At 44.0% G+C, this 17,619-nt stretch overlaps 1 protein-coding gene across 1 annotated transcript in view; it reads right to left on the bottom strand.

Annotated features, from left to right (window-relative positions):
• Positions 1-10,918: 10,918 nt before the first annotated feature.
• The window catches only part of FASTKD2 (FAST kinase domains 2), a 41,615-nt gene continuing 34,914 nt past the window's right edge, over positions 10,919-17,619 (bottom strand). Inside the window, exons 11-12 of the mRNA XM_040357312.1 lie at positions 17,162-17,276; positions 10,919-11,208 (exon numbers count right to left, since the gene is read on the bottom strand). Of these exons, the coding sequence (XP_040213246.1) occupies positions 11,059-11,208; positions 17,162-17,276 (265 nt within the window). The 3' untranslated portion in view covers positions 10,919-11,058. The remainder of the gene's footprint in view (positions 11,209-17,161; positions 17,277-17,619) is intronic.

The raw sequence follows: 17,619 nt of genomic DNA, 5'->3' as shown, positions 1-17,619 counted from the left end.
TGTTACTCTAAAAGTTTTTTTTCTACAATAGATTTGGATACTGCGTGCCCCTTCTTTGGGCTTTCAGGAAGCACAGAGGGAATCTCAGTGAGCAGATAGCATGAACCACATCCAGCGTGTTAAAAGCCCTGTCCCCTAGCATCTGAAGCTTCGTTTTTTATTTTCTAAATAGCCTTTAAGGTAGTGCATTGTTGGTTCACTTACCCTTTCCTTCGATTTCCCTTCTAAATGTTTTGTTTGTCTGAATTTCTCACTTCCTGTTCCTCCTCAGTAAGCTGTTCAGTAAGCTGTTCTGACTGACTAACCACTGCTTGGATGATGGTGGCAAGTTCACTGAGGAGAAAGAGGAAGTGAGAAATTCAGACAAAGAAAAAACCTTTAGAAGGGAAATCGAAGGAAAAGGTAAGTGAACCAACAATGCACTACCTTAAAGGAACCTATTTAGAAAATTAAAAAAACAAAAATTTACAACCCCTTTAAAACAGAAAGACGGCACAATGTCTTTGTTGAGATGGAATGAAGATACCACTTTAGGTAAAAATGACGGCTGGGGGGGCGCTGACTGAGATCGTACATCTACAGAGCTCCTGGTCCTCTTCTGAAATACCCCGTTCTGGTACACTACTTTATGTACGGCATGCCCCAACAAAGAGTAAGGTGAAGGAGAGCACTTAGGCAGCCAAGTCGGCTAAAACCAGAGGGAAATTTGTACTTTTCCATCATACTTACCTGTAAAATCCTTTTTCTTGGAGTATACCATGGGGCACAGAGCAACCATAATAATGACTATATGGGTTATACGTAGGTGGATGGACACTGGCATAGTCAAGCAGGAATTCCACCCCTAGATAACCCCTCCTACACAGGAAGGACCTCAGTTTTGTAGCAAGGCAATAAAACATCCCCAAAATTATGGGAGGGACCTCTGTGTCCCGTGAAGTACTTCAAGAAAACTATTTTACAGGCAAGTATGACGAAAAAATCCTAATTTCTTTATCGTACATCACGGCACACAGAGCAACCATAATAATGACTATATGGGATGTACTAAAGCAATTCCCTTGAGGGGAGGGAGACACAATCACAGAAACTGCCACCAAAACATACTGTGGCCAAAGCAGTATTATCCATGGCTTTCATATCTATCTGGTAAAAATCTGTGAATGTATGAACAAAAGACCATGTAAAGGCCTCAAATTCTAAACCACTGACATCTGATGGTGGATGGCCCAAGATGCTCCCACACACCTGGTAGAGAGTGCTTTTACCAAATAGGCTTGAATAATTAACTGGCAAATCCAATGAAAATAGTTAACTTAGATGCCTCCTGCCCATCCTGGACTCTACTGGCAGCACAAACCAGGATTCCTGACCTGTACCTACAAATCAATTAATTATGACCACCTCCAGAGTATGCAGTGATCTAACTCCTGCCAACTGAGGATCAGAAAGAACGCAAGACATTGTCTTGATTTAAGTGAAAACTAGACACCTTTCTAGGCAAAAAATGGATGAGGACGTAACATCACCTTATGATGCAAGACCAAGAACGGCTCATTGCATGAAAGAGCCGCCAGCACTGACACTCCACGTAGTGAAGTGATAACCATCAAAGAAGCCACTTTCTGAGATAAAGGAACAAAAGGTTCAAAAAATGGCCTCTGCAAGGACAGTCAAGATCAAATTCAAGTCCCAAGGACACAATAATGGCCTGACAGGTGGGACTGTCTGCGTTACACGCTGTATGAAGTATAAATCAAGGAGTGGGAAACAATGGCTTCTGGAAAAAAAAATGTATAGGGACGAACTCTGACTCTTAACAGTACTTAAAGGGTCACTAAAGGAATTATTTTTTTCGCTAAATAGCTTACTTTACTGCAGTCCTGTTTTCATGTCCTCATTGTTTGTTTTTGCTATGATGTTGCTGTAATCCTTCTCTGTTCTGAACAGTCTGTTTCCTGATGAAAAAAGTAATGGGAGCTTTCTCTCTGTGGCACTAATCAAGGAGGTGTGATTACTGTGTGTCTTAAACCCCTCAGAACCAATCACTTTAGTTTTACAAACCATCACTGCCCTCTATTGGCTCTGTGTCTCTGTACTTCACAGAAGCATGAAACTAGATGCATAAGCGAAACTGAAACTACAGGTACATTATATGATTAATTTTTATCTATTTTTAATCATTTTTAAAAGGAATCAGTTAACTATTATGTCTCTATACCCTGTAAACAGTCATTTCAGCAAAAAAAAATATTTTCCTTTACAACTCCTTTAAGGTCAATCTCCTTTCCCATACTGATTGGAGAAAGAAAGAGAAAATCTCCCACTCACATATTTCTGCGTGTGCCACTTCCTGGCTTCACCCCAGGCAAAAAAATATTTCCAAGTCCTGTAATTGAAGTTCCTCGAAGCTGGCAGTGGCTTCCGAGGGTTCAACAGTGCTGAGATACAGGACTCAAGACCATTAGGTCCCGCTGGACTGGAAGTGTTCAAGAAGCGTCCGCCGCAAGACTTGCTCTGTCGGTGTACGAAGCCCTCCTGGGTCAATTCGGCTAACGTTAATATCAGTGTTACCACCTCCGGATTCTTTGCAAAAGATGTGGGAGAAGCTATGTGTTTCCTGATTATGGGCCCCGCAATCTACCTCTTGCAGACAGGTCATCACTGAACAGGCCAAGCCTATCTGAAACAGAAGGATGCCCAGTGGATTAGATCATGTCCCTATTCAGTTTTGAAGCTGCTACCATTTATTTGTTCTACAATAAGGAGCCCATAACTTTTGCTCCAAGACCCAATGCAAGGCAAAGACTGACCCGGCTAAGGAAGGAGCAACCACCTCAGACTGCTCTAAAATCTTATGGTCGGAGACACTCTCAAACACAGCAACCTCAGATGCCTCCCTCACTTAGGAGGGAAACCTGGGCAGTCCCCCATCCAAGTACTAACCAGGCTTGATCCAAGATCACGCACCATAGTGGCTCAGATCATCCTGATGCCATTGGTCCAACAGGAGACATGAACATTGCCAGACCACTGAATCTGAGGACAGTGTGCCTGCCTCACCCTTTTAAGTCATTTAGCTAGTCTAACAGATACATAATAAAGTGACTGTATTAGACAAAGTAATACGCAGTTCCACAACGATGCAGGCCTAGACAATGTTGGTCTACCGTTTTACAACCCCGTAAGTATGCAGATACCCAGGTATGCAAACATGCAGGTATACAAGTATTCTTGCCATTCATGCATCTAGGTATGCAGTTAATATTAATTAGCACATATGTATGTAGTCCTAGGCAAATAAGAACATGTGTATACAGTTTAATGCAACTAAGCACATATGTATACAGTTTAATGTCACCAAGCAAATATGTATACAGTTTAATGTCACTAAGCACATACAGTTTAACCACTTGCCGACCGCCTCATAATGGATATACGTCGGCAGAATAAGGTATATATACGTTACCGCCCACCCGCGGGCAGAGGGCGCATTCGCCTCCCCCCGGTGCCCGAGGCAGTCCGTCCAGAGGGGGAGGCCACTGATTCATGGCTCCCCCCTCATGATCGCTCCTGACCAGTGAAACGCTTCCTCTGCCTGTGAACTGTAAACACAGGCAAAGGAAGTGAGGTCATCTCTCCTCGTGCAGCCTTTTCGTTCGGGAGCCAAAGAGAGAAGACGTCTCACAGTGAGTTGCTCCAACATCACACTAACACCAGTACACATATCACCCCCCCCCCCCCCAGTTAACCCCTGCACCCCTGTCACAGTGTCACCAATCACAGTTTTCATATTTTAACTGATCACTGCTTTTATAAGTGTTAGGGCAATTAGTGGTAGGCCCTGTTAGGTCAAGGGTACCCCCCTAATAAAGGTTTAACCCCTTGATTGCCCCCAGTTAACCCTTTCACCCCCTTTAGCCAATGTCACTAATTGATCTTTTTTTTTGTTCGCCGTATTGGTGTCACGGGTGATGCTAGTTAACCAGTTATTTAGGTTCACCGTCAGGTTTTTATAGCGTCAGGTACCCCCATATACTACCTAATAAAGGTTTTAACCCCCTGATTGCCCCATAGTTAACCCTTTCACCCCCTGTCACCAGTGATCACTGTATAAGTGTCACAGGTGACGTTAGTTAGCCAGTTAGTTATTTAGGTTCACCTTCAGGTTTTTATAGCGACAGGTACCCACATATATTACCCAATAAAGGTTTTAACCCCCTGATTGCCCCCTAGTTAACCCTTTCACCCCCTGTCACCAGTGATCACCATATAAGTGTTACAGGTGACGCTGGTTAGTTAGTTTGTATTTTATAGCGTCAGGGCACCCGCCGATTATTACCCAATAAAAGTTTAACCCCCTGATCGCCCATATGGTGATATCAGTTAGGTTTTAGTGTCAGATAGGGTCTGCATTGCCCCAGGCAGCTCAGATTAGTGCCAGTAGCGCTAACACCCATGCAGGCAGCATAGACTTCCCTTAGTAGTATAGTATCTGAACTGATCAATATCTGATCTATACTAAAGTCCCCAGCAGTTTAGGGTTCCCAAAAACGCAGTGTTAGCGGGATCAGCCCAGATACCTGCTAGCACCTGCGTTGTGCCCCTCCACCCAAGTGCAGTATCGATTGATCACTGTCACTTACAAAACACTAAACACATAACTGCCACGTTCGCAGAGTCAGGCCATTTTTTTGGTAGCGTTTGATACAGTTGCTGGCAGTCTAGGAGCTTTTTTTCCCCTGTGAGTCTCACTAGTGTACCAGTAAATTTAGAGACTAAAATGGCAAATCGAAGGTACACTAGTGAAGAGGCCTACACGTTTCTGAGCATGACACATAGTGAAGAGGAAGTCACTCATCTGTCAGATTCAGGCTCAGAATATGATCCTGTAGACAGCAGCGGCTCCCTGACAGATAGCTCTGACAACAGAGTTGTGTTCCCTGCCAAGATCAGACTTACCCGACCCCATTCTTCTTCTGCTGTTGTTGAGGTGCAAGAACCGCAGGGCTCTCATATGGAGCAGAGCAGTACTAGTGCCGATCATCCTTCTGGTGAACTGGCAAGCATCAGCGGCCTAGTACACTCCGGTCGTACATCCAGCACTGCAGTATCATGTGGTGACGTGGCGAGTCCCATAAGTGCAGTTCAAGCTGGGGAGGGGGCAAGCACGAGTAGTGTCCCACTGCCACCAAGAAGACAAAGACAGGCCCGTCGTGCCCATAGTGTCCTTCCTGCAGAATTTGCCTATCCTAATTGGGAGCCCATCACTTCTGCAGCCCCCGTTATCCCCCATTCACTGGCCAACCCGAAATTCAGGTGGAAACAGTTGATTTTACCTCACTTTTTTTGCTGTTTTTCACAAAAGATCTCTATAGATCTATTGTGAACCAAAGCAATTTGTATTCTGGTCAATTCATCACGGCTAATCCCCAGTTGTCCTCCCTTGCCAGAGATTTGAAACCAATTACGGATTTCGAATTTAAGACCTTTCTAGGCCTACCCTGCCTCATGGGCATAAGTAAAATGAGTAAGCTGCGGTCATATTGGTCCACTGACCCAATTTACGCATATGCCCCGGTTCTCTGCCTCTATGGCCATGGCACGATATGAGCAGATCTTGCAATTCATGCACTTCAACGACAATGAACGCTGTCGTCCTCGGGGAGACCCTGGATACGATCGGCTCGACAAAATTCGGCCCCTCGTAAACCACCTCAATGAACGTTTTGCAGCCTTGTTTACTCCCGATCAAGTTGTCTGCATTGATGAGCCCCTGATTAAATTTTCTGGTTCTTTCAAACAGTATCTTCCCAGGAAGCGTGCCAGATATGGGGTCAAGATGTATTAGCAACAGGCTATACATATAGTTTTATGGTTTACAAGGGAAGAGATAGTTACGTAGAACTGCCCAGACTACATAGGGAGCACTGGCAAGATTGTGTGGAACTTGGTGTCACCATTATTCAGAAAGGAGTACCACTTGTATGTGGTCAATTATTATACAAGCGTGCCACTTTTTAGTCACTTGTTTGATCATCAGATTGGCGCATGTGACGCTGCGCGATCTAATCGCCAGGGCTTACCCCAGAGGCTTGTAGATTCCCATCTTAGGCTGGGGGAGAGAGCCTGCTTGAAGTGTAATAATTTGCTCGCTGTGAAGTGGAGGGATAGTAAGAATGTTTTCGTTCTGTTCTCCCTTCACGCAGACACGGCTGGTCCAAATTTCTTACGGCGACTGGTGTTTGAGAAACCCCTCTGTGTTAACGAATATAACCAAAATACAGGAGGGATGGACCTCAACGACCAGTTGTTGGCGCCGTACCTAGTTGCCCGTAAGGCCAGATGCTGGTACAAAAAAGTGTCTGTATACTTATTTCAATTGGCTTTGCTGAACACTCATGTGCTATACAGAGCTTCAGGACAGAATGGATCATCCCTTAAATTCCAGCAAGAGATCGTCAGAGCCCTTCCTGCTCCACCTCACCTTCCCATTCCAAATGCGGTAAGCCCGCTGCATGAGAGCCATTTTCCATTTGTCCTCCCTGGTACCTCTACCCAATGAGCCCCCCAAAGAAGATATAGGCCCGGATTCACAAAGGACTTACGACGGCGTAAATCCAGATACGCCGTCGTAAGTCTGAATGTGAGGCGTCGTATCTCGGCGCCTAATTCAAAGAATCAGATACGCCAGAATTTGTCTAAGATACGACTGACGTAAGTCTCTAACGCCGTCGTATCTTAGGTGCATATTTACGCTGGCCGCTAGGTGGCGCTTCTGTTGATTTCTGCGTTGAATATGCAAATGAGCTAGATACGCCGATTCACGAACATACTTGCGCCCGGCGTATTAAAATACACTGTTTTAGTTTTTAACATCTTTTGCAAATAAATATCTGACAAATGTGGCATGCATTTGTATTCAGCCCCCTTTACTGGGATATCCCTAACTAAAATCTAGTAAAACCAATTGTCTTCAGAAGTCACCTAATTGGCACAACTGCAAACCTACCAAGACATGACTATCCACCTAAACTGGTAGGCTAGACAAGGAGAGCATTAATCGATGAAGCAGCCATAAGGCCCATGGTAATCCTGGAGGAGCTGCAAAGATCCACAGCTCAGGTGTAAGAATCTGTCCACAGGACATTAATAAGTTGTGCACTCCATATAACTGGCCTTTAAGGAAGAGTGGCAAGAAGAAGGTCATTTCTGAAAGAAAGCCATAAGAAGTGTCGTTTGCATGTGGAAGAAGGTGCTCTGGTCAGATGAGACCAAAATGTAACTTTTTGGTCTAAAAGCAAAATGCTATGTGTGGCGGAAAACACTGCACATCACCCTGAACACACCATTCCCACTGTGAAACATGGTGGTGGCAGCATTATGTTGCAGGGATAGGGAAGCTGGTCAGAGTTGATGGGAATATGGATGGAGCCAAATACAAGAAAATCTGATAGAGTCTGTAAAAGACTTGAGACTGGGGCAGAGGTTCACCTTACAGCCAGAGCTACAATGGAATGTTTTAGATCAAATCATATTCATATGTTAGAATTTCCCAAAGTCTAGACCTAAATTCAATTGAGAATCTGTGGCAAGACTTGAAAATTGCTGTTCACAGACATTCTCCATCCAATCTGAGTTTGAGCTATATTGCAAAGAAGAATGAGCAAAAATTCTACTCTCTAGATGTGCAAAGCTGGTAGAGACATACCCAAAAAGTCTTGCAGCTGTAATTGCAGCGAAAGGTGGTTCTTCAAAGTATTGACTCAGGGGGCTGAATACAAATGCACGCCACACTTTTCACATATTGATTTGTAAAAAAAAGAAAAATTGAGAGTTATCATTTTCCTTCCATTTCACAATTATGTGCTACTCTGTGTTGGTCTATCACAGCCCTCCAAATTTCCACTCACCTGCTCACATTTGGCGAGTGGAAAAACGTTGCTGGCAAGTGTACTAGCATGGCTGTGGCAGGGAGGCAGGCCAACTCAGCTTGACTCAGGCAGGGGGCAGGTCCGCTCGGGTGGAATGACAGGCTGGCTCAGCTCGACTCAGGCAGGGGGCAGGTCTGCTCGGTTCGGGCAGGGAGGTGAGCGGACCGCAACTGACACCGACACCCGCTATACCCATTACAACCAGTTACCAGTAAGGTGTGCCCACGGGGAGCTGCGGTGGCTCAACGCGATTGGCACTGCGCTGATAAGCCATTCACCTCTGCAGCTAGAGGTTCGGATCTCGGCTACATGTGAATTGAGTTTGGTGGTCTCAGCCCGGCTCCCGGTGGGTGTGCTATGCGAGGTAAGCCTGTGCTTAGTACGCCCACCCCCCTCCCACAAAAACCACCACACTTACACGCACTCGAAATTGGGTTAACATGCACGCACTTTGACCACGCTGTCTCTAAAAAAGAGAGGCCCCGTTGGGCTTCAAAGCGGAGCAGGTAGGGCGGGCTGTGTGGGAGGACCCCCTCACACACCCGCCCTTGCCACCCGGGGCATGGAGAAAGGTGGCAGATTGCCTCTGGGGGAGGCCTGCCTACTCCCAACTCCTGCAGTCCGGCTCCTCTCTCGAGTACACGCACAAAATACACTTAAAAAAAAAAAAAAGTGTGCCCAAAGCTACCATTCATAGGAACTTCATCAGAGTGACATGACAGGAACTGTTGGTGGCTTCCTGTGCAACAAGAGTGGTGGAGTTCTTAGAGGTCAGTTATGTAGCATGTTCTCATTCAGAGTTGTATTTGCAGGCTTGTTCCAGGTCAGGGATTTCTTCCTCTGTACTACAACCTCTCATGTCAATGGAATACTTTACATCAGGTCTGATAGCTGGAGCAGAAAGGGCCACTCACTTCCAAGTGTCTTTTGTCAGTGAACCTCCCCCTGTACAGCTTGCTAAATAGTGTTGGACCAGTTCACATTAGAATGCCTTGTGGCAAAATTGCATTTCATGCTGGCTTCCTGCACCACGCGTTAATGCGCTGCCCTTGAGAGACGCACACGGAACCATTCATTTGTAATGACACCCAAAATGCATCAGTTGCAGCCACTGAGGCCACATGGTAACTGCAGTATCATGCGGTTTGGTGCGGCACAATTTGAAAGTTTTGCTTGCGCTCCTTTTTGTGTTCACATGCATTCTGTCAAAATGGGAATGCATGCATTACATTGGGAACCAGTGCATTTTTGTAGTGGGACATTGTGCGTTTGATACATTTTTTTGGGTTGACGCTTTTTTTTTTTTTCTTTAGGAGGAGACGGCTGAATTTAAGTCCCCGTTTACACAATTTCTTATGTGATTCCGGATGCATTACAGGTCCTTTTTTCCTGTTTTGCTCTGAACTGGGGTACACTACCTTTAGTAGCTCATCATATTTTATTGTTATTTTATTTATCAGATTAATGAAATATGCTTTATGTTAATATTGTTAAAGTTGTTGTTAATATTTATAAGAAGTGTAATTTCATGAGATGCTTTGCGAGGGCGTGTTTAGGGGCGGGTGTTGACAACTGGTGGAAGGAGGAACAAGGGAAGGCACAATATAGGAGTATTAACCACTTACCCCCCGGACCATATTGCTGCCCAAAGACCAGAGTACTTTTTGCGATTCGGGACTGCGTCGCTTTAACAGACAATTGCGCGGTCGTGCGACGTGGCTCCCAAACAAAATTGGCGTCCTTTTTTTCCCACAAATAGAGTTTTTTTTGGTGGTATTTGATCACCTCTGCGTTTTTTATTTTTTGCGCTATAAACAAAAATAGAACGACAATTTTGAAAAAAATGAATATTTTTTACTTTTTGCTGTAATAAATATCCCCCCAAAATATATAAAAAAACATTTTTTTTCCTCAGTTTAGGCCGATACGTATTCTTCTACATATTTTTCGTTAAAAAAAATCGCAATAAGCGTTTATTGATTGGTTTGCGCAAAAGTTATAGCGTTTACAAAATAGGGGGTATTTTTATGGCATTTTTATTAATATTTTTTTTTACTAGTAATGGCGGCGATCAGCGATTTTTTTTCGGTATTGCGACATTATGGCGGACACTTCGGACATTTTTGACACATTTTTGGGACCATTGGCATTTTTATAGCGATCAGTGCTATAAAAATGCATTAGATTACTATAAAAATGCCACTGGCAGTGAAGGGGTTAACACTAGGGGGCAGGGAAGGGGTTAAGTATGCCTGGGTGTGTTCTTACTGTGGGGGGGGGGGTGGTCTCACTAGGGGAAACACTGATCTTCTGTTCATACATTGTATGAACAGAAAATCAGCATTTCCCCCGCTGACAGGAACGAGAGCTGTGTGTTTACACACACAGCTCCCGTTCCCCGCTCTGTACCGAGCGATCGCGTGTGCCCGGCGGCGATCGCGCCCGCCGGGCACACGCACGGGAGTCGGGGGCGAGCGGGGGCGCGCGCCTCCGGCGGCGCGCGTGCGCCCCTAGTGGCGGCTAATAGGCAGGACGTCATATAACGTGATCTCGCCTAGGAGAGCCACCTTGTGGACGTATTTCGACGGTGCGGCGACGGCAAGTGGTTAAAGGGGTTGTAAAGGTAAAAAAAAAAAAAAATCCCTAAATAGCTTCCTTTACCTTAGTGCAGTCCTTCTTCACTTACCTCATCCTTCGATTTTGCTTTTAAATGTCCTTATTTTCTCAGAAGAAATGAGGACATTTAAATACAAAATGGAAGGATGAGGTAAGTGAAGGAGGACTACACTAAGGTAATGGAAGCTATTTAGGGAATTTTTTTTTACCTTTACAACCCCTTTAAGTTTCAGGGCTTGAGTAAGAGTTGGGTAAAGTTTCAGTGTTAGTGGCAGACTATTAGTTTAGAGGTCAGAGAGTGTATGTAAAACATTCTAACAATCATTAAATGTCTTTGAAAAAAAAGAATACAAAAGAAACTGCAGAGATATAATAAAAATAGCATGTTTATTATTATAATGGATGTTGTGAATTACAAGTTTTCCTCGTACAAGACAGAAAAAAACATGTAAATAAAATTATTTGTGACACATTCCAATCTGCAAAACTGTTCAATGAAAATAACCCTTTATGTGTCATGGGGGGTTTTCTCCAAACCCCCCTCCGCGGTGGTGCCCTCCAGTGCACTTTGATCGTCCGATAGTTCTTGAAAGATTATTGTCCTTAAATATTTCACTTTATGCTCTTCAGTCATCCTTACAAATTTATGCATGGGGAGCTGCAAGACATATAGTCAAAAGAATCAACAATTGCTACCAGAAGAAGAGGCTGTTGGGCAGGAAGACACAATGCAAATTCTTAGCCTTTTACTAAAGACAAGACCCAAACATCATGTACCACCTCTCAAAGTACACTTGTTTCTATGTGCCAAGCAATTATATGTTTGTTAAATTGTTTGGCAGCATGAAAAAAAAAAAAAAAAAATGTAGTTAACAGTTTCATTTCGATTACTAGCAAAAACCCTTTAGAGATGCTGTATGACACATTTCCAGGCTCTTTTTTAAGACAAGCTTGACTATTGCTACAGATGTACATCCAGTGTGAGATCTTGTGCAGTTGATGATGAAATTACTGTAGCAGCGCACTGAAATGAAACCTGCACTAAAAGAAATATTGAGGCTGCCACTGCCGATATCTCTCTTGAAAAATACTAGTTGCCTGTCGGTTGTGCTGATCCTATGGCTTCAATGACCTTGTTCCAGGTCAGTGACTCAAACTAATAAATCCAGGGGGAGCAGGTCAACTAGCATTTCAAGGAGGAGGTGGTCAATTCCAGCTTCCTTATTTCTCTCAGTACAGGTTTCAATTTTACATAGAAAGCTCTGAAGTTCATTAGCACATGAGGAATATACAGTATCTCACAAAAGTGAGTACACCCCTCACATTTTTGAAAATATTTTATTATATTTTTTCCTGTGACAACACTAAAGAAATGACACTTTGCTACAATGTAGTAAGTGTACAGCTTGCATAACAGTGTAAATTTACTGTCCTCTCAAAATAACTCAACACACAGCCATTAATGTCTAAACGACTGGCAACAAAAGTGAGCAAACCCCTATGTAAAAATGTCCAAATTGGCCCCAATTAGCCATTTTCCCTCCCAGTGTCATGTGACACGTTAGTGTTACAAGGTCTCAGGTGTGAATGGGGAGCAGGTGTGTGAAATTTGGTGCGATCGCTCTCACTCTCTCATACTGCCCACTGGAAGTTCAACATGGCACCTCACGGCAAAGAAATCTCTGAGGATCTGACAAAAATAATTGTTGCTCTACATAAATATGGCCTAGGCTACAAGAAGATTGCCAAGACCCTGAAACTGAGCTGTAGCATGGTGGCCAAGGCCATACAACGGTTTAACAGGACAGGATCATCTCAGAACAAGCCTCACCACGGTCGACCAAAGAAGTCAGTGCACGTGTTCAATGTCATATTTAGAGGTTGCCTTTGGGATATAAACGTATGAGTGCTGCCAGCACTGCTGTAGAGGTCGATTGGGTGAGGGGTCAGCCTGTCCGTGCTCAGACCATACGCCCCACACTGCATCCAATTGGTCTGCATGGCTGTCGTCCCAGAAGGAAGCCCATCCTAACGATGATGCACAAGAAAGCCTGCAAACAGTTTTCTGAAGGCAAGCAGACTAAGGACATGGAATACTTGAGCCATGTTCTGTTGCCTGATGAGGCCAAGATAAACTTATTTGGTTCAGAGGGTGTCAAGCGTGTGTGGCGGCAACCAGGGGAGGACTACAAAGACAAGTGTGTCTTGCCTACAGTCAAGCATGGTGGTGGGAGTGTCATGGTCTTTTGACCCTCCTGTGCCCCTCTCCATCAGCATTGGGGACACATTAGCTGACATATAGGGAGAAATTGAGGGACAGAAGAAACATTGGAATACTAGTCAGTACCAGTGTGCAAAAGTGTATTTGCTTTGGAAGAATAAATCACCTCTAACGTTGTGTGGATGTTGCTGCATTGTGTAAAGCTATTAGAATAGTTTTGTTACATTTTAGAATGGGGTGTCTCGAGATTGTCCATAATTGTAACCACTTCCCACCCGGCCTATAGAAAAATGACGGCCGGGCAGTGGTTCAGTTATCCTGACATGACAGGATAACAGCCGCCGTGTGCCCGTGGGGGCGCGCATCACGGCGATTGGTGTGTCAGTCTGACACGCCTCTACACCAATCTCGGTAAAGAGCCTCCGACGGAGGCCATTTACCACGTGATCAGCCGTGTCCAATCAAGGCTGATCACGATGTAAACAGGAAAAGACGTTGATCGGCTTTTCCTCACTCGCATCTGACAGACGTGAGTGGAGGAGAGCCAATTGGCTGCTTTCCTGACAGGGAGGGTCTGTGTTGATTGTTCATCAGCGCAGCCTCCCCTTGGATGCCCGCCCAGGACAACTAGCATGCCACCAGGACCACCAGGGATGGCCATCCACACTGGACCACCAGGGAAATGCCAATCTGTGCCAAGACAGCTGCTAATTAATGCCCAGGCTCCTGCCAACCAGTGCCCACCCAAAATTCCAACCAGTGCCAGATATCAGTGCCATGTATCAATGCCCAGTATCAGTACCCATCAGTGCCACCCATAAGTACCCATCATTGCAGCCTTTCAGTGCCCAGTAGGGGTGCAACGGATCAAAAAACTCACGGATCGGATCGATCCTCGGATCAGGAGTCACGGATCGGATCATTTTCGGATCAGCGCAAAAAAAAAAAAAAAGGGTGTTTTCATTGGTCCAAAAAAAAAAATGTGTGTATATATATATATATATATATATATATATATATATATATATATATATATATATTATATATATATATATATATATATATATATATATATATATATATATATATATATATATATATATATATATATATATATATATATATATATATATATATACACACACACACATACATTTCAGGGGTGGATTAAAGAGGAAGCAGGTGAGGCTGTTTGGGACTTGTTAAAAGTACAATCTTGATGTTTTTACAGCTATATATATATATATATATATATATATATATATATATATATATATATATATATATATATATATATTTTTTTTTTCTGTAAAAACATCAAGATTGTACTTTTAACAAGTCCCAAACAGCCTCACCTGCTTCCTCTTTAATCCACCCCTGAAATGTGCTCTTTCCCCCCCCCCCTCCTCTCACACCAGTGCTTCTCTGCTAATATTCCCTCTCCATGTCGGCTTGCCAGAGCCCAGTGAACAGCGTGACACGCCTCCCCGGGGAGGCGTGTCACGCTGGGCTCTGGCAGCAGACTGGCCGCCGCTCCGGAGCAAGGCCGAAGCCGGGGACTTTCCTAGGCCTAGGCTCCGGAGCGCTCCGCGGATCGCGGGGTGTGCCGATCCGAACGGGGTGGCCCGTTCGGATCACGGATCGGTGACGATCCGTTGCACCCCTAGTGCCCAGTGTCGCCTATCAGTGCCCATCAGTGCCACCCATCAGTGCCGCCTATCAGTGCCACCCATAAGTGCATGAATGCTGCCGGCACTGGGGAGATGCAGTTCATTGAGGGAACCATAAATGCCAACATGTACTGTGACATACTGAAGCAGGGCATGATCCCCTCCCTTCGGAGACTGGGCCGCAGGGCAGTATTCCAACATAACGATCCCAAACACACCTCCAAGATGACCACTGATTTGCTAAAGAAGCTGAGGGTAAAAGTGATGGACTAGCAAAGCATGTCTCCAGACCTAAACCCTATTAAGCATCCGGGGTGTATACTCAAACAGAAGGTGGAGGAGCGCAAGGTCTCTAACATCCACCAGATGTTGTCATAGAGAAGTGGAAGAAGACTCCAGTGGGAACCCGTGAATCTCTGGTGAACTACATGCACAAGAGAGTTAAGACAGTGCTAGAAAATAATGGTGACCACACAAAATATTGACACTTTGGGTACAATTTCAACATTTTCACTTGGGGGTGTACTCACTTTTGTTGTCAGTGGTTTAAGCATTAATGGCTGTGTGAGTTATTTTGAGGGGACAGCAAATTTACACTGTTATACAAGCTGTACACTCACTACTTTACATTGTAGAAAAGTGTAATTTCTTCAGTGTTGTCACATTAAAAGATATAATAAAATATTTACAAAAATGTGAGGGGTGTACTCACTTTTGTGAGATACTGTATGTTCTTAGGGATGTTCTTTGCAAGAAACAGGATTTCACAACAGCAGATTCTTCTCAGCATTATAAAGTTGATAAGTACAGTGAGCTGTGGGCTACAGGAGTGGATTCAGCTTAACTGAGGTTAGAAAGAACTCACAGTGCTCAAGGTTAAAGTGGTTGTGAAGGCACCTTCCATGTATGTTTGAATCTAGCATTAAAAGCGGTATTACATTTGTACATAATATTTTTTGTTTTTTGGACCCCCTGCAGCTTTATTCTGTAAAGTGCTAGTATACACCGAATACAAGCACAGTATGACAGACTACCTGTTAAAAGAAGACCTTCAGCTCTGCGATGTCAGTGGTTGGACGTTTCACTCTTTACTCTGTCTTCCTTCTGGGTTAACTATTTTCCAGCCGCTTAAATGGGCAGACCATAATGGTATCATTCCCATGCATGAGCATGGAAGCCACATCACCATGGCACAGAGTGGGGGCCAAAATGTATTTTAAGCTGCACATGCGTGGCTCAATGTACATTACCGCTGACAGACAGGAGGAAGCATTTATGACAGAAGAGAAAAATAGGGTCTCTTCTGCCATAAAAGCCCTGGCTGTCAGCATTTTTAAATGTAATACCATTTTAAAAGGGGTTGTAAAGGTTTGTTTTTTTATTTTCTAAATAGGTTCCTTTAAGCTAGTGCATTACCTTTTCCTTCACAGCGTCTCCCCGCAGGGATGTATTCCCAAGAGAGGGGGCGAGCACGCTGACTAACCCCCAGCCAGAACGGCTCAGATGGGGGCAAGCTTACTGAGGAGAAACAGGAAGTGAGACATTCAGACAAAGAAAAAAAACATTTATAGGTAGATTCAGTAAGAGTTAGGCCGGCTTATCAGTAGATAAGCCGACCTAACTCAGAATCTACGCCGACTTATGTTTAAGTGTATGCTCAAACAGAGATGCGCTTAAACATATCTAAGATACGACGGCTTGCGCCGTCCTATCTTAGGTTGCAATATTTCGGATGGCCGCTAGGTGGCGCTTCCATTTCGGTCGGCGTAGAATATGTAAATTAGTAGATACGCCGATTCACGAACGGCCGCCGCAGTACATTTACACCGTTTCCGTAAGCCATTATCAGGCCTAAAGTTATTCCATCTATTAGATGGAATAGTAATGTTAAAGTATGGCCGCCGTTCCCGCTTCGAGATTCAAAATTTTTACGTCGTTTGCGTAAGTCATCCGCGGATAGCGATTTACGTCCACGTCAAAATCAATAGGCCCGTGCGGCGTACTTAGCCACAATGCACACTGGGAAATGCCCGGCGCATGCGCAGTAGAAAAAATGTCAAAAACGTAAGGTCAAGCCTTATTAACATAAAACACGCCCCCCTTACACACATTTGAATTCGGCGCCCTTACGCCCGCTCGCTTTAGGCTACGCCGCCGTAACTTAGCAGGCAAGTACATTGTGAATCATGTACTTGCTTAGCTAACTTACGGCGGCGTAGCCTAAACACGCTAAGCTACGCCGCCGTAAGTATAGGCACATCTACCTGAATCTACCTATTAGAGGGGAAATTGAAGGAAAACGTAAGTGAACCAACAATGCACTAGCTTAAAGGAAAATAAAAAACAAACCTTTACAACCCCTTTAAGTCTGTGTATGCCGGAAATGTAAGCAAAGTAAAAACAGATATGTGAAAAAAAAAAAAAAATTCCCAATATAAATCGTTGCCTAAAGTGGTAAAAAATCAAAAAGGGAGATGCTTACTGCTACATAACACACATTAAAACAACATCAGATTCCCCACAACAGTGGTAATGTATCTCTGCGATCAGCAGTATACTGTTACAATACAATAGTGGAAGACATAATACATTTTATAACACAGGCACAGATTTCTGCAATTCTAAGCCCGAGAAATCTAAAAATGAATACTACATAATGGAAGGAACCAGTAATGAAAACATTTATTTGGAATGAAAAAAAATAAAAAAAAAAAACTCACCACCAGCACAGAAAAACCAAAAGATTTGAGAATTCTGATCTTCAAGGCCAGCTTCCCCAGTGGATGAAGTGTGCCCAAAGCAAATGCATTTGGAGTACAACACAATACGGCAATACTGTAAATAAAAAAAAATAAAAAATCAATTACCTTTAACCTAATCATAAACCTACATTTAGACCTGTGTTTAGCGCCATTTGAACACCAGGAATGGCCATTGTGTTTTTCATTTTGATACTAAGCAATGTGCATCTGCCAACAGATTTCTCTGTACTGCTCTGTGCTGGATAGAAGAGTCATTTCAACACGTTTTTGGTGGGTGGGAACTAAGCAAACTTCACTGTGCCTTGCATGATGTTCACTTTAACCACTTAAGCCCCGGACCATGTTGTTGCTAAAGGTCCAGGCCCCTTTTTGCGATTCGGCACTGCGTCACTTTAACTGACAATTACGCGGGCGTG

Source organism: Rana temporaria, chromosome 6 (genome assembly GCF_905171775.1).
Source record: "Rana temporaria chromosome 6, aRanTem1.1, whole genome shotgun sequence".
Lineage (NCBI taxonomy): Eukaryota > Metazoa > Chordata > Amphibia > Anura > Ranidae > Rana > Rana temporaria.
This window is presented reverse-complemented; position numbering and strand designations above follow the sequence as displayed.